Below are 22,569 nucleotides of genomic sequence, written 5' to 3' on the forward strand. Positions count from 1 at the left end.
ATTTTATGTATATGTTTTTTATTATTACCATAAATGCATTGAGCAGAGTTGGCCTAAGCTGGATGGGAACAGGCCACAAACAGAGGCTGTGACGTGTGACGCAATATGTTGACGATACTTGTAAGGAGAAACTGTCATTTAAAGAAATAAGGAAATATGAAACAATATGTGTTTTTAATGATCTCATGCTGTCTTTCTATACACCTGTTATCTGGTAAGCGATTCACTCTCACCAATTCACTGTCTATGCACAATGCACACTAAATTACAATTTAGTACACATTTAGAAAGATATTTAAAGGGGTAGTTCACCCAAAAATAAATATTGTCTCATCATTTACACACATTTAAGTTGTACCAAACCTGTTGAACACAAAAGAAGATATGTGACCATGGACCATAAAACCAGTCTTAAGTCGCTGGGGTATATTTGTAGCAATAGCCAAAAATACATTGTATGGGTCAAAATTATTGATTATTTTCTTTTATGCCAAAAATCATTAGGATATTAAGTAAAGATCATGTTCCATTAATGTATTTTGTACATCTCCTGCCTTAAATATATTAAAACTTAATTTTTGATTAGTAATATGCATTGCTAAGAACTTCATTTGGACAACTTTAAAAGCGATTTTCTCAATGTTTTGATTTTTTTGCACCCTCAGATTCCAGATTTTCAAATAGTTGTATCTCGGCCAAATATTGTCCTAACAAACCATACATCAATGGAAAGCTTATTTATTCAGCTTTCAGATGATGCATAAATCTCAATTTCCAAAAAATTGACCCTTATGACTGATTGTGTGGTCCCAGGGTCACATATTTTGAAGAATGTGTGCAACCAAACAGCTGCTGGTAGCCATTCACTGCATTACTATTTTTTTAAATGTATTTTTTTACCATGAAAGCCAATGGGGACCAACAACTGATTGGATACCTTCTATTTTTAAATGATTAGTGCTAATATTGAGTAACTGCTAAAAAATTACAGATAATTTCCAGGCTAGGGTATTTCTAAGCCAATAACAATAACTGACAATCAAGAACTTGTTGTGGTAGATAACCCTAATTTTACTTCTAGCATTTTAACCCTTTCAAACCCCTTTTCAGCTAGTTAATAATCTAATTTATTCAAAACCACAGATAGCAAACTCTTAAATTGTGCTTTGTGTAATTTGCTAACAAATCAAAAGTGACGCAGCTCATATTTATGAAATATGATCGTAATAACCATGACATGAATCATTGAAACACATCATAGCAATCAGACAGCCATGTGTCATCTGCTAGAATACAAGAAGCATATTTATTTCATGCACAAGTGTTTTATTTTATAAATAAATACTAATAAAATCAATAAATTGGTAAATAATACATATTTTTAATTAGGTTTTTTGTATTTTCAGTTTTCATTTTATTTTCATGTTTTAGTAATCTCGTTAGGTGCATGCGTTTATCATTTATTTAACACTTCTACTTATTAATTCGTTAATATAGAAATTTAAGTACTTAAACTTATTTTAGGCAACGTTCTAATTTTCATTCTAGCTTTTAAAATGTAAGGTTTTCGTCTAATATTTAGATCTTCATTTCAATCAACATAAAGTTTTAGTTAATATTAACTATGCTGATTCACACACGCTGATTGGAATGCAAGAAGAATGGATCTTAAGCCAGTTTTTGGTTTATTATTTTGCTTATTGCTTACTAAAACATGAACAGAATATGCCATAAAAAGCCATATTGTTACTTACATCAGATGATCTGATTAAAACAACCCGAAGCACAACACAACATGGTACACAGATCCTAAATAAATCCTCACAAAGTGAAAAGACAAGCCAACATGCCTAAAACAAGGGATATCTCCAGGTCATGAAATACATGGTATCTGTATTAATAATAACTGAATATGTTATCAATGAATGACATATTCATCATCAACATATTGTTCACCTCTTGTAAAGTCACTCGTTTATAGTCTAGTTCTCTTTAGATTTGGGTTCTTTTATGTTTAGTTAATGGGTTTTGTTATTAAAATGCAAGGTTCTTACATTAATCGTCACATGTTACAGGCCTCTGCTGACGGGGCACATTGTAAGCTGCCGTGAAACAGCAGAAGGACTGCAGGATTAGCAAATCTACATTTTATTGCATGTAAAGTCTGCTTAAATATAAAACTTGGCTTAAGTATAATGAAGTACATTCATGAAGTAGGGTAAATAGTGATTTCGTGTGGACTTTAGAAATGGTGCAACTGCCAATGTGTCTTACACTGCACTTTTATGCCAAGCACATAAAGGTGTGTCTTGTGACGTTTTATGAAGAGCATGTGGAGACCTGTACTGTTTTCCACTTAATAATAGCTTTACTGTTAAATGACATAACAGCAATTTAACGCACTGACGCAGTCAGAGAACAGAGATTGGCGTGTGGTAGCATTATAACTCAAATGCGAGTCAGAAGACACGAGGGTTGAAGTCCGAGTGAAATCACACCTTTATGACACCACTCAAGGATTTCTCTGCAGTCATCAAACTTGTGGCACCGTCACTCCACCACAGAGGAGCCAAACACACACACACACACACACACACTCAGCATTTCTGACGGCTCAAATTACACTTTCAAAAACATTCCATGGTAACTGCAGTTTCTGCCAAATTACCAGTTATATTTAGTTACTGTTATACAGTATATGCTTCATTGCTTCTGTAGAAATATGAAATTAATTGTTTATACATCTGTCACTTGATTTAATTTTTTAAAAAGACATGAACTTCTATTCCAAAGCTTAATTGGCATCTGTAGGGATTTGTTTTTAAATAGGCTAGTTATTTAAATAATAAAATACTTTTTTAAACCTAGGATGCATTAGATTTGATCAAAAGTGACAACAAAGATACATTTTATTAAAGATTTCAATTTCAAATAAATGCTGTTTTTTTTTTCAACTTTCCATCATCAAAGAAAAATGTATCACAGTTTCTGCAAAAATATGAAGCAGAACAACTGTTTTCAACTCAAAATAAAAAATCAAAATGTTTCTTGAGAAGCAAATGATTTCTGGAGTAATGCTGCTGAAAATTCATCTTTATCATCACAGAAATTGCTATTTACAATATTATAAAATTACATTTTAAAACACATTCAAATAGAAAACAGTCACATTGCTAACAGTTAATTGCAAAACAATATTACTGTTTTTACTGTATTTTTGATTAAATAAACAGCCTTGGTGAGCATTAGAGGCTTCTTTCAAAAACATAAAAACTCTTTCTGACCCCAAATAAGCATGTGTCCTATTCTGAGTACTAAACTCCTCATACATTAGTGTCTCATATTTTAGAGCAATCACTGCAATTTAAGTCAATTAAATCTGTATGAGTGTGTGTGAAAAAAATTCAGATGTAACACTTTGTAATCGTTAACATTTTCATAAGTAACTGTAATTACACATTTTTTCTCAGTAACTGTAACTGATTACAGCTACATTTATTTTATAATTAAATTACGTAAATCCATTTCATGTAACTAGTTCCACCCCAACACTGTAGATGGTTAAAACCAAATACCACAGTTTTATTGTAAAAACTAGATTTTTACATTTTCTGAGGAAAATGCCGATCATCTATCACAAGAGTGATACTGCTGTTAAGTAAGAAAGGCCTTTTTGGTACAAAAAAACTTTGCAAACTTTATAGACCCGAGAAATATAATCTAAAAATCTGAAACTGCATTTAATGAGCATCATAACCAGTGATTGGTACAATATGTAAGGTCTCAGGTACAGACGTTCGTTGTCATTACTGCTGTTTATGCACTGGTGAATCTAAATCTGTTCTCTATATTGTGATTATTTTACATGCAGCAAGCGATCAAAACTGGAGCAGTCAATTCAAGATCATCTGAAAAAAACTGCCATTATGATGATTTCCCAGACTGTTTCCCTGGAATCCCGCAACCACTCAACCGACCTGTTCAGGCAATCCCAGTGAATTCAACGTCCATAGAGAGTCCAGTTGAGAAGCAATCCGTCGACATACCCACCTGTTATGCCCCCTTCAGAGACGTATTCTGGCTGAAGAAGGCCTCTCAATTACCTCCTCATTGGCCATGGGACTGCGCGATCGATCTCATACCAGGTGAGCCAGTGCCCAAGGGTAAAATCTACCCCCTGTCACTTCCAGAACAGAAGGCCATGGAGGAGTATGTCAGTGAGGCTCTTAAGCAAGGCTACATCCGCCCTTCCACCTCCCCTGCTGCTTTGAGTTTTTTCTTTGTGGCCAAGAAGGACGGAGGCTTGCGGCCTTGCATCGATTACCGTGCACTAAACAACATAACAGTTAAATTCCGTTACCCTCTTCCTCTCGTCCCAGCTGCCCTAGAACATCTTCGTGGTGCCACCATTTTCACGAAGTTAGACCTCCACAGCGTGTATAACCTCATCCGGATACGCGAGGGGGATGAGTGGAAGACAGCCTTTGTAACACCCACCGGCACTATGAATAATTGGTTATGCCGTATGGCCTTGTCAACGCCCCCTCCGTATTCCAGGATTTCATGCACGAGGTGCTCTGAGAGTATCTACACCGGTTCGTCCTAGTGTACATCGATGACATCCTCATTTGCTCTCGGAGCTTGGCCGAACATCGCCACCACGTTGCGGAGGTCTTACAACGTCTGAAGGAGTTCCATCTGTTCCTCAAAGCCGAGAGATGTTCATTCCATCAACCCTCAGTACAGTTCTTGGGATACATCATCGACAGTGGTGGCATCCGAATGGACGAGTGGAAGGTGGATGCTATCCGGACCTGGCCAGTACCTACCAGTATTAAGGAACTCCAACGATTTCTAGGTTTCACCAATTTCTATAGAAGATTCATCCAAGGTTACAGTGCCATAACCAGTCCCCTTACCAACCTTCTACGCAATAGGCCCAAATCTCTGTCCTGGACACCAGCCACCACGGAAGCCTTTGAGAAGTTGAAGGAAGCCTTCCCCAAAGACCCTTTATTGAAGAGGTTGACGCCTCCACTTCAGGAGTAGGAGCAGTTCTCTCTCAGCAGCAGCCAAACTCCATCCATGTGCCTTCTTTTCCAAGAAACTCAGCCCGGCGGAGAGAAATTATGACATCGGCAATCGGGAACTTCTGGCAATCAAGCTAGCCCTCGAAGAATGGAGGCATTGGCTGGAAGGTGCACAACACCCCTTTACAGTCCTCACCGACCATAAAAACCTACAATACCTGCGAGATGCCAAACGGCTCAAGTCCCGCCAGGCCCGCTGGGCACTCTTTTTTACCCGGTTCAATTTCTCTATCACGTATCGCCCAGGGCCCAGAAATGTAAAGGCCGACGCCTTATCCCGTATCCATGCTCCTGAGAAAAACGATGAAGAACCAGAGCCTATCATTCCAGAAAGAATCATTGCCTGTCCCATTCAGTGGAATCCTGAGCCAGATACTCCAGCCAATGCCTCCACAGCCACTCCTCTGGGCTACTCACCTGGTGTACAGTACGTTCCTAGAACACAACGCACTTCTACCATCCACTCCGTTCACAATTCTCTGGGCACTGGCCACCCAGGGGCCAACAGCACCCTATCGCTGCTGAAGGATCGACACTGGTGGCCCAACATGGCCAGGGATGTGAGAAGATTCGTCCTGGGCTGTGCGGAATGCACCGTTTCCAAAAGCCCTCGCCATTTACCAGCAGGCAAACTCCTCCCGCTGCCTGTTCCCAACCGTCCATGGTCACACCTAGGGGTAGATTTCATCACCGACCTGCCTGCATCAGACGGTAACACATGTGTATTGGTGATTGTGGACCGATTTTCTAAGTCTTGTCGACTTCTTCCCTTGTCTACCTACAGCCATGGAGACGGCCAAGTTATTATTCAACTACGTCTTCAGATACTTCGGCATTCCAGAGTACATCGTGTCTGATCGAGGCCCACAATTCATTTCCAGAGTATGGAGAGGCTTCTTCAAACTCCTAGGTGTGACCGTAAGTCTATCATCAGGCTACCATCTGCAGACGAACGGGCAGACGGAGAGGAAGATCTAGGAGATCGGTCGCTTCCTACGAACCTTCTGCCATAGCCACCAGGACTCTTGGAACCAGTTCATTGGCTGGGCCGAGTACGCCCAAAATTCCCTACGACAAGCTTCTACTGGACTCACTACCTTCCAGTGCATACTCGGTTACCAGCCACCGCTATTCCCCTGGTCGGGGGAACCGTCGGAAGTACCTGCAGTCGACTACTGGTTGCGAGAGAGCGAGAGGGTCTGGGACGATGCTCACCATCAACTCCAACGTGCAGTTCGCAGGTGCAAGATGACAGCAGACCTCCGTAGGTCCGAAGCCCCACAGTATCAACCGGGACAGAAGGTCTGGCTGTCAACAAGAGACATCCGAATGCGCCTGCCCTGCAAAAACTCAGTCCCAGATATGTTGGTCCCTTCACCATCCTGAGACAAATCAACCCAGTCACGAAGTGGACTCCTGTATGCTATCTCAGCGACTTACCTGTTACCTACCTGCCTGTGTATTTACCTCTTGTGATCTCTCCAAGCGTTATGTTTGTCCGTCTCCTGGTTCTCCAGTCAAGAAAGCTGTCTTCAAACAGTGAGGTGTGTGGTCCTCTCTTTATCCACGAGTTCCTGTCAAGACAAGTCAGTCAAGTTATACACTCATCTCTTCATCCAAAGTATATCTGCATTCCATACTCACCGTCTCATCATCCGTTGAATTGCTCTGCTGTCAATAAACATCACTACTTTGTATTAATCTTTTGTGTGAAGTCTGCTTCCCTAACATATGATCAATGACTCACAACCAGTTTACAATGCTCAACCAGTCTGTTATTCACATTGAGTTCTCACGGTGTTAAGTTACGATGAAAGAATGCATGAGACTGAAGACATTGTGTTGCAATAACGAGATCACTGTGACATTTGTGTGTCAGTAGACTGTGCTCAGCTACATTGATGCAACAGGAGTCGTTCTAAATATATAATGCTGTAATCAACACTTTTCACAATCAGTTAATCTTGGCAGCTGTTGCAGTAAAAACACTGTAATTGTTTTCTAGAGAGCTCCATGTTTAATGTTCATTTCATATGCAAAGATGTTAGCCAATCATAGCAGCGGCTGTTTAGACTGACATCTCACAGCAAACACGCCCTTTCCTATCAGAGGGCTGAAATCAGGGTCGACAATTACCATTAACATATAAATATGATGGTTTTTGATGAAAATAGATACTAAGATTATAAACAAACCTCAAGTAAACATTATGAAATCATTTTAAAAATGCATTTCATGAGCCTTTTGCTACTGGCAATAACATTAAATTAATCGTATGCTGATAACATGAATGTTGCAGGGTGACGTATGAATCCCTGACCCAAGCAATATTTTTTTCTATACCTACAGAGCCCGTAGGACAAAAGTATATTTATTGTGGCCACAAATTATGAATTCGTTCTCTCGTTTTATTAATTAGTTCCACTGTTTTAGTTAAAACACAACCACAAATTAAGAATTTGTTCCCTCGTTTTATAAATGAGTTCCTTTAGTTTTAGTTAAATTATGGCCACAAATCAATAGCCTAATTCATTTCCTTGTTTTGATTTAATTAATTTTTTTTTTTTTTCAGATGTAAGGCTCTGTAAATACCCGTACTAATGAGGATAATTTGGAGGAAACTGGTTACTTACCATAGTACATTTATGTAAAAGACCATCAACTAAAGTCTAACATAATGAAATATTATGAAAACAAGCACTTACTGGGATTGTACTGGAGAATTTCAGCAGAACTATTCCTGCGACAAAATGTAATTTTACCCATCCTTCTGACAAAGACATCAGCTCTCTTTACAAGTTTATTTGTAGTATTAACAATGTGTTGCCAACCCAACGGGTTTTTCTGAAGGTCAAAGACACACACACACACACACACACACAAATGCAGTGTGCTGGAAAAGCTGTGAACTGAGGTAAAGAGATAAGCCAACAAGAGACTTCCTGCTGAGGGAAAATGAGAGAGAGAAAGCGTCTTACTAGGTTAAAGTATAGTGAGTTCAAGTTAACAGTGTGCCTTAAGAGTAAAGTCTATAATATATGTGATACAGTGTGTTTTTCACTCATCATTGAAGGCCTATTGTTCACGAAAGGACACAAAAACAAATTCACTCTCACACAGTGTTCAGCTGCTTAATATCCCACAGTTTCTTTAGTGCTCCAAGAAGAGCATTAAGTGTGTGCGTGTGTGTGTGTGTGTGTATACTGAGCCTATAACAATCTTATATACACACAAAGCAGAGGAGAACAGTGCGACCACACCAAGTTAAACATTACAGACAGACACAGACAGAAAAACCCATGTAATGGGAGGTTAGAGCGGAAGATCTTTAACTCTCAGCAGGATTTCCTACAGCACAGAGGGTCACACGCAGACATGCCCCAAGCAACTGATTTTAGTGCTGTTTGCTAAGACAAGTATTGCTAATACTATGGCTCATAATTAAAGTTAAAGATCTGAACAAACACCTAAACCTACAAAATGCAGTTTACTGAGTAATTAGTATTAAGCTTCAGTATTAAGGAGTAACTCTTCCAGGTCTGCTAAATGGTAGCTTAAGTCATGCAACTTGTGTTATTAAAGTGACTAGACTTATGGTTTGGCCCTGGTGGCCCTCTATCATTGTTCATTTTAGTTTAGGGTTATTTTTTTTTTAGCAAACACCAGAAAGTGTAAAAATCTTATTTCTGATATTATCGTACCTTAACAAAGAAGCATTTAAAGATTAAACCACTAAAAGGAGCGTACAAAAAAATAATTTCTGTATGCAAAACAGCACAGAAACACAACTATGACTAAATATAAATAAGGTTCGGCCATAAACACACACGCACAAGTTCCTCTTGCCTGCTCGGCAGCTTCAGGTAACAAAGTCAACAAAGGAAATATGTGAATGAGGCAGAGTCGCCACAGAAACAAATCCTCACCTCTGACCCTGCCCATAAGATCTGACACCCTCTCCAAAACATCCGAATAAACTCAGCCCTACCAACAGTACTCTAGTATCGTATCATACACTCTACTATACTGTTATCAGGCGGTAATACCATAGTACTTTGATATACCATATTCATGTATCACAAAATTAAGTGCACACTTCAATTTGCCTGAAAAAAATACAATCATACTGCCATTATATGCATGCCCAAAAAACTTTGTTTCATGGTTCATGTCTAAAAAAATTATATATGTCCAATAAAACATGGTAGTAACATGGTACATGTCTGAAAATATGACACACCATGACAAGATTCAGTGTGCAAGTTAAAAGCATCTATATCAGCACTGAATTCTGATTCTGATATATATATATATATATATATATATATATAATATTAGTGCTGTCAAACGATTAAATAAAAGTTTTTGTTTAGACAATATATGTCTTCTGTATATATTTATTTTGTATATATAAAGACACACACATACAGTATATATTTTGAAAATATTTACATGTATTTATGTGTTTATATTTATATTCATATAATTTATATTATATAAAAATGTATTTAATATATAAATATTTTTTTTTCTTAAATATATACATGCATGTGTTTGTATTTATATATGCATAATAAATATACACAGTACACACACATATAATATGTAAACAAAAACTTTTATCTTGGATGCAATTAATCGTTTGACAGCACTATGGTGGTGGTAGTGTGATGGTCTGGGGCTGTTTTGCTGCTTCAGGACCTGGAAGAATTGCTGTGATAAATGGAACCATGAATTCAGCTATCTACCAAAAAATCCTGAAGGGCAATGTCCGGCCATCTGTTCGTGACCTCAAGCTGAAGCGAACTTGGGTTCTGCAGCAGGACAATGATCCAAAACACACAAGCACATCCACCTCTGAATGGCTGAAGAAAAACAAAATGAAGACTGGAGTGGCCTAGTCAAAGTCCTGACCTGAATCCTATTGAGATGCTGTGGCATGACCTTAAAAAGGCAGTTCATGCTCGAAAACTCTCCAATGTGGCTGAATTATAACAATTCTGCCAAGATGAGTGGGCCAAAATTCCTCCACAGCGCTGTAACAGACTCATTGCAAGTTATCGCAAACGCTTGATTGCAGTTGTTGCTGCTAAGGGTGACCCAACCAGTTATTAGGTTTAGGGACAAGCACTTTTTCACACAGGGCCATGTGGGTTTGGATTTTGTTTTCCCTTCATAATAAAAAACTTCATAACTGCATGTTGTGTTTACTTGTGTTATCTTTGATTAATATTTAAATTGGTTTGATGATCTGAAACATTAAAGTGTGACAAACATGCAAAAAAAAAAAAAAAAAATCAGGAAGGGGGCCAACACTATTTCACACCACTGTATATATATAAATTTGTGGATGGTAAACTGTGGATGGATCATCCTCATCTCTCTCACCCCCATCCCCCATCCCTCCAGAGGCCCGTGACCCCCCCCCCATGAGTCAGGTGACCACATCAGCTGTCCAGCACTGTCTACTCTCCTCTATTCACTCCTTACACCACATCTAATATGACTTATGCTGTCTTTAGTGAGCACTTATTGAACATTCATCCATCTTTTTAACTTTTATATCATTTCTCTTTGGAGCAACAGCCACAAATGTACAGAAAGTACCAAAGTTACCAAATGCTCCTTCTTCATACTATAATCAGTCTAACAGCACTAAGGTTTGAGATGAACTCCATTGCGTAATGGCATTACGCGCTCGCGTTTACTGAACAAAAAGCAGACGCTTACCGCCTTCAGTTGCTCCAGTCGGTCCTTCATCTTTCAATCTATTGGTTAACACTATCTAAAAATGAAAAATAAATAGGAGAGAGTCAAATGAAACGGAAAAAGTGTGCGGTAAAAGTAACTCCGCGTATTCCTGCTCCTCTGAGTCTTGTTATTCCACCAAAGGTCCGTGCAATATGGCTGCTCTTCTCCAAACCAGTAGTTTTTTTCCTCTAAATCTATCCGCTCAGAGGATTAAAACAACAGTTGTGTTCAGTCTGCTTAATCTGTCTTCCTCCCTCTCCCTCTCTTTTCTCGTTCTAATCGGTCTGAAAGAGCTGCTCTCTCTCTCTCTCTCTCTCTCTCTATGTCTCTCTCTCTCTCTCTATTCCCACGGTCACGCCCTGCGCGGACACCTGTGCGTGCGACTGTAGTGAGGTGGCCTATTTTAACTCTGCTAAAAGTACTTTTCAAGTGTCTGTACTTTATCAGAATGTTTTTCTTCAGAAAACAGGTAAATCGAACAACAACTTTTATTTATGAAATGTAGTGCAGTATGCTTTGGGATGTAGTGAAGTCAAAGTTTTCCAAAGAAAAACACTCACAGATACAGATGCTACTTTGTAAATGTACTTGAGTAAAGTAAATACTTCACTAATGTCCACCTCTGGATCTCCATCCTGAAACTATTTCAATGTGCCCATTTTTAATTTCTTTATATGCTATTTGCTGGTAACAATACACCTCTAAAGACTGGAGGTCTGGTCAAGTTTGACTGATCAAATATATATTCTGATATTGACTAGAATCTGTTTCAGTTTTACTGAATCCATTGTATGGGACATTTCATGCATGATCTTTTTGAACATCAAATGGCACCGATTCCATTTGTGATAACTGTTAGATGATTAAAAATACTATAAAATCAACCTAACATGAAGAGGAAGTGATTATAAATATCAAATATCTGTAATTCCCCCAAAATAGGGAAATTAAATATATTTTAAAAAATAATAATTTTGGCCTGTCACATCTTGAGGTCTTGAACTTTCTTGGCTATATCTAATTATAAAAATATCATAATTTTCATATAATTATTAAATGTATATATTAAAGTAAATATTTCTTAATTTCAATGAAAATATTTGTGATTATGAACTCATTTTAATTACATAACATTATTTTCTCACACATTTTGTGCATTGTTGCCTATTCCATTTTAATACATTGTTTTGTATTGCTTCATTGAATATTTATTGCATTTCCAGAAAGTTGACACTGCTTTTCATTGAACATTTACTGTAAATGTAAAATAAATAAATAAAATACATATATATTTTTATACACAATTTATCCATAATAGCTAATAACTTTACAATTATGACTACAGTAATCATTTAAATAACACAAACTATATTGCATTAACTACTATCTATATACTAGTAGGTATTCATATACTAGCAATTATTCTTTAGTCTCTATTAAATATTATTTTCTTTAAAAAAACCACAATGTCAATTCAATGTGATTTTGTGATCCAGATATCAAATGTGTTTCTGACATGAAATTCCAGTTATACTCGCAACTATTTATTACACAGGCTATTGTACTTAATGTACTTATTGTAAGGGGTTTTCATGCCAAGACTGTGGTGTGTGAGATATATATGTATATATATATATATTTTTTTTTCCACACACACACACTCTCTCTGTCTCTCAGCAGATGGAGTTAAAGATCAATGAGTATAGGCCACTTCACCACACATGAAGCAGGAGAGCTGACATTCATTAACCCTCTCTGCTCTATCAACACTAAGCGGATAAGGAAGCGCAGTCAAACCCATCATCATGGCTGTCTGTGATCACTAAACCTTTCCTTCTGAAAGTTTGTGAATCCAAAGGCTCTCACATGAGATAAATGACTATCTTCTGCCCTCTGCTGGTCAAAAACAAAACCACGAGCTTCTTACATTTGAAGAAGCTCATATTACTTTACAGTAGTAACTGATTATTGGACTACTGTATTTTGACAGAAACTATGGTTGCAATGCCTTTGTAAAGTCAGTCAATAGAGATTAAGGCAGCTTTTGATATAATACTACTATATTTAAATAAAATCATTAACGTAAATATAATGCATAAATATATAATTGCTTAAAAACTGATATCGAAGTCTTGGCTCTGTTAAATGTTCATCATGGGCTACACAAATCTACTTTGATAAATAACATTTAAATCACTTAAACATACATTGTATTTTTCCTTAAATTAAACATGTCTAAATGGATTTTGGCCTGTGGCATCTCCGAGGACTTATTAAATGTATGCATCCACTTAAATTCAACTTCATAATTTTAAGTTATTATTATCCAAGTATAGAACGTGACAATATTAACATGTGCCAAAACACACTTCTACTAGTCCATATCTGATATTAATTTTAACATTACTAAATGCAATGCAACCATTTAAATATTGTATTAATTTAGCAAAAAAATTTTACTTTTCCCCATTGTTTTTTTTCTTGTCTAATCGATTGTGATGTTTCCATTTAATATTCATTGCATTTTCACAATTTTAAGCACCTCTTTTTATTGATTTAGTATACTGTTAAATATACTATTTATAAAAAGTGACATTTACTAACTTCCCCAATACTGATTAGTGCCCATTTCAGGTTTACTGGGATAGTATTGATTTACATTCTAGTAACTATCCCAACATACACAAAAAGAGAAAGGTTGAAGTAAAAAGGTTTGACTCTTCAGTATAAACAAAATGAGGTTTAGCCTTGCACTGAACACGGAGTCAGTTTATGCAAGACACCTCACCCATATTTAAAACCACATCCTTTCTTAAACTAGGTACATACTGTTCTATTTTCATGGACACCATAGTTTGTCTTTAGACTAGCCTGCAATTTGCACTACAAAAAACCCCCCCCACAAAAACCACAGTATTTACATATCACAATCAATGACTAGCAACGTCACATTTTAGACCAGAGCATTACGGTGCTTCCTTGTCCAAGAACATGCAAAACAAACTTCCAGAAAAGTGCTTGACATGTAAACTGAATGGGAAAAGGGAAATGATCAGTCCTTTGTTTCACAAGTAGCCCACCACAATTTGAAAACATACACTCCAACAGTTATTTCGCTCAAAAAAGACCAAGCAAGGATTATATTGAGAATGTTTTTATTCCAAGAATTCCTCTAAGTGCTTAGAGCCTTACATAGAGAAATAAGCACTGGGACACTCAACCTGCTCTCACACCTTCGAGTGAGTGAGTGTGTCAAAGTGTAGGCATGTCTGCATGTGTGTGTCTGGTGGCAACAGTTAGCATGTCTACAATGAAATGAACCACACAATTTACTCAAATTCAAAACACAAAACAAACCAAAAATTGAAAAATAAAAATATTCTGCGCTGGGGTTTTATGGTAAAAGGGGCAGGGGGAGGAACAGTCACCAGGAAATCCCAGTGGCATTGCCATAAGGAGTTCAGAGGCTAACAGGTTAAAGGTCGTCATCTTCATCTGGGAGAGCTGTTTCTGATGCCACCTAGAAGAGAAATGACAATTACAGATCAGCACGGATGAAACGGGAACACTTTAGGGAGCAGCAGCAGCAGGTATATTCGAGATGATGCACTTACTTTCAAGTCGTGCTCATACTGTGCAGCAAGTGATGGATCCATAGCAATTTCCGGTGGTGCAAGGGCAGGCATCTCAACAAACTCCAGATTAGGGTCGCCAATCAGCTTCCGTGCGAGCCACAGGAACGGCTTTTCAAAGTTATAATTACTCTTGGCAGAGATGTCATAGTACTGAGAGAGAGAGAGGAGGATACATTGATTTAGCCTTACATTTGCAGTCAATAACAGCCTTTACTAATGCACTTATTGTCTACAAGCTGATAACCTGAATTTGGTATGTGTAAACATACCTAGCAATAAAGCTCTGATTCCGTTTAAGGAATAATGAAAAAATAGGGGCGGGGACACAGATTTATGAATTGGTTGCTGATTGGATAAGTGGAGGCAGATAAGCATAACCAGAGAAGTCTGACAATTTACCGGAAGATCCAGTTATGATAATTAAACATTACAAGCTCAAAGCATTTTTGAAAATTAAACAAGCATGCATGAATTATTCATAATAAAGGTCCATGACAAGCATTTCGAAAACAGTTTCGAATTTCAATTTCTTTGAGTTGAAGAGGTGCTCTTTACCTGTAGATTCTTCTTACGATGGAACACAATGCTCTTTGCTTTGACCTTCCTGTCTTTGATGTCCACTTTGTTACCGCACAGCACTATGGGAATGTTCTCGCACACGCGCACCAAGTCACGATGCCAGTTGGGCACATTTTTATAGGTCACTCGAGAAGTTACATCAAACATGATGATTGCACACTGAGCTGTAATGAGAGAGATGTACATGTTAAACCACTGCCGGACGGTAAAGGTGTATAGTGTGTATATGATAAAAGCTGCATACCCTGGATATAATATCCATCTCTTAGGCCTCCGAACTTCTCTTGTCCGGCTGTGTCCCATACATTATATTTGATGGCTCCTCTGTTAGTGTGGAAGACCAGGGGATGGACCTCAACTCCAAGTGTGGCTAAGAGGAGAGAGAGAAATTTAAAAGCCGCCCATTGCTGTGACTGTCGCACCAAAGCCACACATTCCTCCAGAAGAGTTGTGTCGAGATGCCACGTGAAGCATAAGACTTACCGACATATTTCTTTTCAAACTCCCCAGTCAAGTGTCTCTTCACAAAGGTGGTTTTCCCCGTACCTCCATCTCCTACCAGAACCAGCTGTGGATGTGAAAGACCGTTTGCATGAGTGACCAACACTCCTCCCAAACAACTAGTGTCATATAAAGCCACAGCAGCAAGGAAATACTATACTGAATCCATTTCGAATAAGTTAAGGCTTTAATAATTAAATGCTGTTTTGCGAGATTCATCGTAAAACTACAGAATTCCGGTTTTCCTACACCCTTAACAAATATTTAAATTAAGGCCATAAGGTAACCCGTATAATCCCATCTGTCATTCACGATCAGAATTTGATTACAAATTTGAAGGGTTGATGTATTTTAAGCAAAATTGAATGATAAATTAATCTTTATTTCATGTAAACATTATTAAACGGCTGGTCACATGAACAATTATATTATAACCGGGTTTGTTATAAATGTTATATTGTCTTAGGAGGTGTGATTATGTATTATTGGCATATAATTGGGAAAAACTGTGCCAATAGCAGATTTTCTATGATATTTCTGTGACAATTGCGGTCTTATTTTGCATAATCTCTTTATCAGGCAGTCTTAAATCTACACAGCATAGTTTTTGCTCGTTTTAATCAGAATTAGTTTACATAAAGAATAATATTTGTTTAAAATAGTTTAATTAAAAACTAACAGTTGAGTTGAGGCTGTGAATTATCAATACTGTTGCATATATAATTTTCATATTATGTCAGTGGGGATATTTGAGGAAACAAACAGACCCATCTTGAGTGATCACCTAATCAATTTTCATTAGAAAATATTAGGTTTTAAAAGTATTAAATTCCTCTCAGCGCCACAATAGCCTTACAGTAAAATAAACAAAGTTGTGACTTTTGGCTAGTTTCAGTAGCATTATTAGCAGGAACAAACAGTACTTTTTTTTCGAGAATGTATGTAATTTGTGATAACTGTCTACTTTAATGTGTAAAACACATAGTAAATTACACAGCAGAACCGAAATGACAAGAAAAACAAACTCTCCTTATATATATTCTCAGTCTCTTATTTGACAAATCTGCTAATTCACCTCCAAGCCGTCTAGCATTTCATTGCGCTAACAAGTTAGTTAAACAGTCTTTAATTCATTACTACAGCCAGTCGTCGCTTTAAAAGTTGAAGTTTGGTTACCTTGAACTGAACTTGCGGCTCGTTTTCTGCCATTGCTGTGTGTTTGTTGGTCTTTGTGCTGCAGTCACTCTGCGGGAGAGATGGCGGGACACGGTTAGTCATTACAGGCCGCACCAATCACAAAACACGGCCTCAATTACACAAAACTACTCAACAACACTACTTTCTCGCTCATATTAAAAGTCAAACAACATATGAAAGTCAAAACAAACGACTGTGTTCACCAACGAGCAACTACCGCGTGTAAATTAAAGGATGCGCGCCGACACACGAGGCCGCTGCTTCTGGAGCCGCTTATAAAGGCCTCAAACAGGCCATCAATGCGGAAATCAATACATGACGCATTTAAGAGCGAAAATGTGGAAAACGACAGAAATTCTCAAAGAGGCGAACAAAGCGAGCGTTGCTCCCGCCAGCATCGCGCGGTGCTGCGACAGAGACGAGCCGCGATCAAACACTCCGAATAAAAGCGATCCGAGCGACTCTAGATGACTCCAGGAATCATCGAAGGCTTTCGGGAGTGTTTTGTGTTCGGTGGAAAGCAAAGCGTCTCTGTGAAAGGCGCGGAGCGGCGGCGTCCCGTACTCACCGGTGCTGAAGCGATCGAGGAAGAGAGCAAATGGCTGCGTCCGCGCGGGATTCAGCATGGCTCACATAAACGCTTCCACCCACCACGTGACGCAGCGGCGCGCGATTCACTGCGTTTGTAACAATCTGAAGACATTTTCCGAAAAGATTTCTAATTAAAGTAAAATAATGCACCACATGTTGATCAGAGGGATGTGATTGGGGTCACAGAGTAAATATCATATTTTTTTTCCTGACAAAATCAATATAATGCAATATTTCTATCTGCTGAATGTAGCTTTTGCATATTCCAGGCTTGATTACTGCACTGGAGACATCGCATGCATGTGCGAGTGGGGATTATTTGATTGTTGGATTTTAAACCAGCAGGGTTGAGCAATCAAAAGTAAGCTGTTTTATGGATGGTAACTGTAAAATTATTACTGAAATCTTATTAGTAATTGCAAAAAATGTTTCAAAAAGTTGTTTCAGTTTAAAATAATAACATAACATTTTTTTGTGTAGTCAACTTGAAATTTTAAGTTACTCAGTGACAACTGGAATATTTTAGTTGACTGCAGTGGGGTAACAAATTATTTTATTTTACAGTGTACTACTAGTTACCGCAAAAAGTAATATTATTACAGTAACTAAATTACTAGTAACTAGTTACTGCCCAGTAATCAGATTCCAAAAATTAAATCCTTGTAATTAGAATAAATTAGCCCACTTTTTTTATTGATTACATATTATTTACACAATAGCAGTAATTTATTGATTCTCCATAATTCCTCTTTTTCATCTTTTAAATGTTCCTTTCTAAAATAGCCTACTGCTTATATACACTGGACATTCATATAAGATCAGTCATTAGTGGCTATTGCATTTGACCACTGAATTTACAAAATAAATAAATAAAATATAATAAAAACGTGGTTAAGAAGCGTTACATTGCATCACTGATTAACACATTCATTTTTATTTGAATTATCACTCAGTCGGTTATTTTACCATGTATTACTTTGTCGTTCAAAATGCCCAAATATGAACTTTTTTGACATCTGATCCTCTTTCCCCTAATATATTTTTATTTGAAGTCCCACTCAGATTAAAATTTTAATAATGAAGTATCACATTTGCATGTTTCTGCTTCTCTGATGTTGATTATGGTCACATGCATGCAGGTAAACAAATAAAATATATGTTTTTTGTCTTTTTATTGTGATTCATTTTACAATTATTAATTTTAATTGAACATTTTTATGATTTAGATTTTCATTGAACTCATAAACCCCCTGCAGTTGCTTCACAATCCCAGTTTGGGAAACCTTGATATAATGTAGCCTAATGTTTAATACACCTCATGTTGTTGATAACAACATATGGAATATATGATCCTACTCTTTATGTATTTATATCACTATGGTACAAGAAATACAGAAGGTGCTGTTATGTACAATAAAATATATTATGGAATATACAATGTGCATTATCATTATGTTAAGCCAGGAAATACACCATAGTTTGTTCATTGTTTTATTTATAAATCACTTTATCATCAGAGAATAAACAAATATGTGAATTTTAATATTCACATACAACTGTGTATAACCCATTATGTTTGAATGCATAAACATTTAATGCGCATTGTTGTGTTTTTCTTGCTTTGCTTGTTATGTTATACTAGATAAAATTATATATAAAGAACAATTTAATATAATATATAGGCCTACATAGAAAATGTTAAAAATATTATTGGATGTATACAGTCTTTGAAGTTTATATAATAATGTAGGTCAAACACGATACAAGTAAAAATAACCAACAAAAATAGTTGTAATCTAGTTAAGGTCTTATCATTGTGTTAAGAAAAGAATTGCACTGTATTTTATTACTTGTTTTTTGTCATTAAATCACTTCATCAAAGAATAAATTAATATGTGAATTCGCTGTGAACATTCATAATTGTGTGTAATATGTTCTCCTGAGTATAACCTTGAATGCTTACAGATATGTAATACAGATACATAAACATTCATTGAACATTATGTTGTGTGTTGTGCTTGCTTTGTGCATTTAGACAGCAAATATATTCATACTTTTTATGGTTCTATGCAAAGTGCCATTTTTACCTTGTAAAAAACAAAGTTGAGCCGACTTAAAATTTTAAGGCAACCAGCTTCAGCGGGTTTTTCAGTTCTCTCAACTTACTCTTGTAGGAGATTCTCAACTTTTTGTATAAACTTAAAACAACAAGTTGAGAAAATTCAAAAATCTGATGAAGCTGGTTGTCTTCAAAATTTTAAGTTGGCTCAACTTTTTTTTTTTTTACAGTGCAGTTATGATTCAGGCAGCTTCTGAAATGATGTTTTCTATTGCATGTTTTGCAGTTATCAGGATGTTATATCTGAGCTTTAATGGTTCATCTGTACAGGTAATCTGCCTGAATGTTAGCAGCAATCTCAGCTTCCCATCGATCTCCATTATTCAACAATTTCTCCTTATTATACAGCAGCTCTTCATGAGTCTCAGTGGCATATTCAAAATTAGGGCCCTGGCACAGAGAGAGGAGAAAATTATTACATTATCAAAGTAATCAGTGTATAACTTCAGCTGTTTTGGACTAAATGTCTTCTCTGTGATGTGTTACGTCAGCTATATCTACTGAATCTACAGTATATATGTGTAATAAAACTATTTGTATCTTATGTCTCAGTGTAATGCATGTGTGCACCTCTACGATTGCATCCACAGGACAGGCCTCCTGGCAGAATCCACAGTAGATGCATTTGGTCATGTCAATGTCATAACGGGTTGTTCTTCTGCTGCCATCTGCACGGGTCTCTGCTTCTATAGTGATGGCCTACAGGAGACAAAAGCACTGCTGACCCACATCCTGCAGAGCTAATCGCTAAACCAACTAAAATCTACTTGAGATCAAATAGACTTTAACTGAAATACAATAAAATATGAAACTAAAAACTTAAGATAAATCATTTCATTTCAGCTACAGTAGTTGCCAAGAATACACTTCTTATTTTCATTTAGTTTGAACTGATGTATTAATAATTCAGAACAACAAAATGTAAAAATGTTGAATATAAAAACTATAATAGTATCTCATTGATACTACAATAACGCTGTTATATATACCTGAGCAGGACACACAACCTCACACAGTTTGCATGCAATACAGCGCTGTTGGCTTGAAAAAGCCTAGCCAGAAAGTGTGTAAAAGTTTTAAAAGCTTGAAGTTTGATGGTTTTCAGTTTGAAATAAGTAAAATAGTTTTAAAGATTAAAGTTTGAATGTTTTAAAGGCAATATAGTCTATCAGAAGAACAGACACAGAAAAACAGATCGCTGGGGTACCTGGGGTGGCTTCTAGGGTGGTTGCTAGGGTACTCAAGGTGGTTGCTATGCGGTTGCTAGGGTACTTGGGGTGGTTGCTAGGGTATTGCTATGCAGTTGCTAGGATACCTGTGGTGGTTGCTAGGTGTTTGCTATGGTACCCGGGGGTGGTTGCTAAGGTGTTGCTATGCGGTTGCTAGGGTACATTAATTAGACTCAATCAGACTTCCCTTCTATGTACTATTTCTAACCCATTCAAACTCATCTAATATTTCTAATAATAATAATAATTACATAATAATAATAATATAATTGTAAAATAAAATAATAATAATATAACAACAAAAATAACAATTTGTTATGATTGTTATTATGTATTCAACAACACAAATTTATATATTGCAAAATCTCAGCATGTTGGTCCAAATGCAAAACAAGTATCAAAAATACAGGCAGAAAAAATGTAAACAAGCAGACACCTCTGAACAGTTCGGCCCACAGCAGTGTTTGTGCTGTGATGGACTTCATGTCCATAGAGACAGAGAGAAGAACACTGTAGGATATTGTGTATGGCAGCAGTTTAGGGTGTGAGAATGCAGGTCTGTGTGTAAATGATCTTACGTAGCATCCCCGGTGGACGGTAAGGCTGAAGGGACAGACAGGTCCAAGTCTGGCTGCGAAAGTGCCTTAATGAAATAAAACAAATTTGCATAAACATCAAATTTCCCTCTATGGCAACTCCAGTAATCTCACTGCACAGACTAAACAATAAACTCACCTGTGCGGCATGAGGAATACAGTATGCGCAATGTCACCTCCATCCAAATCAGCTAAACAGAGACAAATATTTATGTTCATGATTAATATAGTTTTATGTCAGTGGTGCAAATATACCTCTTATATTGAAATTGAAGCAGCCGGGGCTTCATGCCAAATGAACAGATCTGTGCCATAAGCCTGCTGCTGCTCATCTCCTCCTCTCCCAATCTGTCAGACCTTATGAAACAACTTGTGTCATACAAGTACATTAATGTTTTACAAATGCCTTCTGTAAACATAACACACTGTTTTGAGACTAATAGTTGCCTAATTGTCTACTAAAATGTAATGATAAAATTATCTTTAGGCAAAGATGCCGACTAAAGCAAGCAGTTCTATATTTGTAAAGTTTTTTAGTTATTGTTTTTATTTATCCATTTTTATTTACCATTCTTTACGCTTTTAAACCCCCCAAAGTAACCCTAACCCAAGTCACATATTGTCCAGCTGTCCTTGGTCGTCTAGTTAGGTAACGCTAAACTGCATTAAAAACAATGTACGTTGATTAACTATTCAGATTAGTCCAAAGTATACAGAGTCACAGTATTGAACTCAGGCCGGTTGATAAGTGATTACAGGATCTCTGCAGCACTTGTGTTTTTAAGAGCCCATTGGTCACATGGTGTCAACACTGACAGCCACCGACCACACGGCAGAGCTCCATCCTCTCCTGAAGAGACACCTGTGGAGATCTGTGAGGAGGAGAGAGGAGACAAGACCGAGAAGAAGAGCAGGTTTCGGAGGTTTGCCTCTTTATTCTGCTGTTTCTCTCCCCACAAATCCACCAAAGCTCAGGTGGAGCAGGACACTGATGTGTCTCCATCCAGGAGCTGCTGTATTGATGGGAAATCAACATGAACTTTAGAAAGTCAGCATATCATTTACACACACCACCAACACATCATACAAATGCAGATAAATAACTTTTCCACTATATGTGATTATAAGAATATTTCAAGATTCAAGTAACCAAAAGTGACTCCTGAATGAAGAATTAATGCGAGTATGCAATATTTGATTAAAGCGAGCTTTTGGTTGATATTGCTGTCTTTAGATCAGACTTCTCTACAGGACGTCTTCTGTAGTGTAGAGGACAATGAT

General features: G+C 37.1%; 3 protein-coding genes across 8 annotated transcripts in view; all 3 read right to left on the minus strand.

Annotated features, from left to right (window-relative positions):
* LOC306853116 (syntaxin-3-like) overlaps positions 1–11,188 on the minus strand; it is a 29,755-nt gene extending 18,567 nt beyond the window's left edge. For 4 of the 5 annotated variants that reach the window (XR_013782710.1, XM_079390309.1, XM_079390308.1 and 1 more), the window contains exon 1: positions 10,821–11,182. Coding sequence is in view for 4 of the 5 variants with exons in the window: in XM_079390309.1 (XP_079246435.1) it covers positions 10,821–10,850 (30 nt within the window). In the remaining variant the exon portion in view is untranslated. Of the gene's footprint in view, positions 1–10,820 lie in introns of all 5 variants that reach the window. The other variant, XM_079390307.1, reaches the window with a different exon arrangement.
* A 2,791-nt stretch (positions 11,189–13,979) lies between these two features.
* LOC306853349 (GTP-binding nuclear protein Ran) lies at positions 13,980–17,654 on the minus strand. 2 transcript variants are annotated; one of them, XM_079390665.1, is made up of 7 exons: positions 17,322–17,654; positions 16,733–16,801; positions 15,539–15,623; positions 15,300–15,425; positions 15,032–15,219; positions 14,456–14,626; positions 13,980–14,361 (listed from the first exon to the last, which is right to left on the minus strand). In XM_079390665.1, exons 2-7 carry the CDS (start codon positions 16,763–16,765, stop codon positions 14,317–14,319), a joined length of 648 nt encoding a protein of 215 aa, XP_079246791.1. In that variant the 5' UTR covers positions 16,766–16,801; positions 17,322–17,654; the 3' UTR covers positions 13,980–14,316. The 2 variants fall into 2 exon arrangements, with proteins under 2 accessions (XP_079246791.1, XP_079246792.1); XM_079390666.1 differs by lacking the exon at positions 17,322–17,654 and adding an exon at positions 16,971–17,295.
* A 2,067-nt stretch (positions 17,655–19,721) lies between these two features.
* Positions 19,722–21,470, minus strand: LOC306852911 (NADH dehydrogenase [ubiquinone] iron-sulfur protein 8, mitochondrial-like; the record flags this gene model as incomplete). Its single annotated transcript, XM_079390028.1, has 5 exons — positions 19,722–19,853; positions 20,034–20,162; positions 20,453–20,515; positions 21,271–21,335; positions 21,428–21,470. 5 exons carry the CDS (start codon positions 21,468–21,470, stop codon positions 19,722–19,724), a joined length of 432 nt encoding a protein of 143 aa, XP_079246154.1.
* Between the last annotated feature and the right edge of the window lie 1,099 nt (positions 21,471–22,569).

The sequence above is a fragment of the Barbus barbus genome (assembly GCF_936440315.1).
Source record: "Barbus barbus genome assembly, chromosome: 33".
Classification (NCBI taxonomy): Eukaryota; Metazoa; Chordata; class Actinopteri; order Cypriniformes; family Cyprinidae; genus Barbus; species Barbus barbus.

Bases quoted from the DNA above. Each gene is read 5' to 3' on its own strand.
- LOC306853349 (XM_079390665.1), bottom strand. From the start codon at position 16,765: ATGGCAGAAAACGAGCCGCAAGTTCAGTTCAAG. The intron at 15,624-16,732 runs GTAACCAAACTT...TCACATCCACAG, and splicing joins AGCCGCAAGTTCAGTTCAAG to CTGGTTCTGGTAGGAGATGG. The intron at 15,426-15,538 runs GTAAGTCTTATG...CTCTCCTCTTAG, and splicing joins GTTTGAAAAGAAATATGTCG to CCACACTTGGAGTTGAGGTC.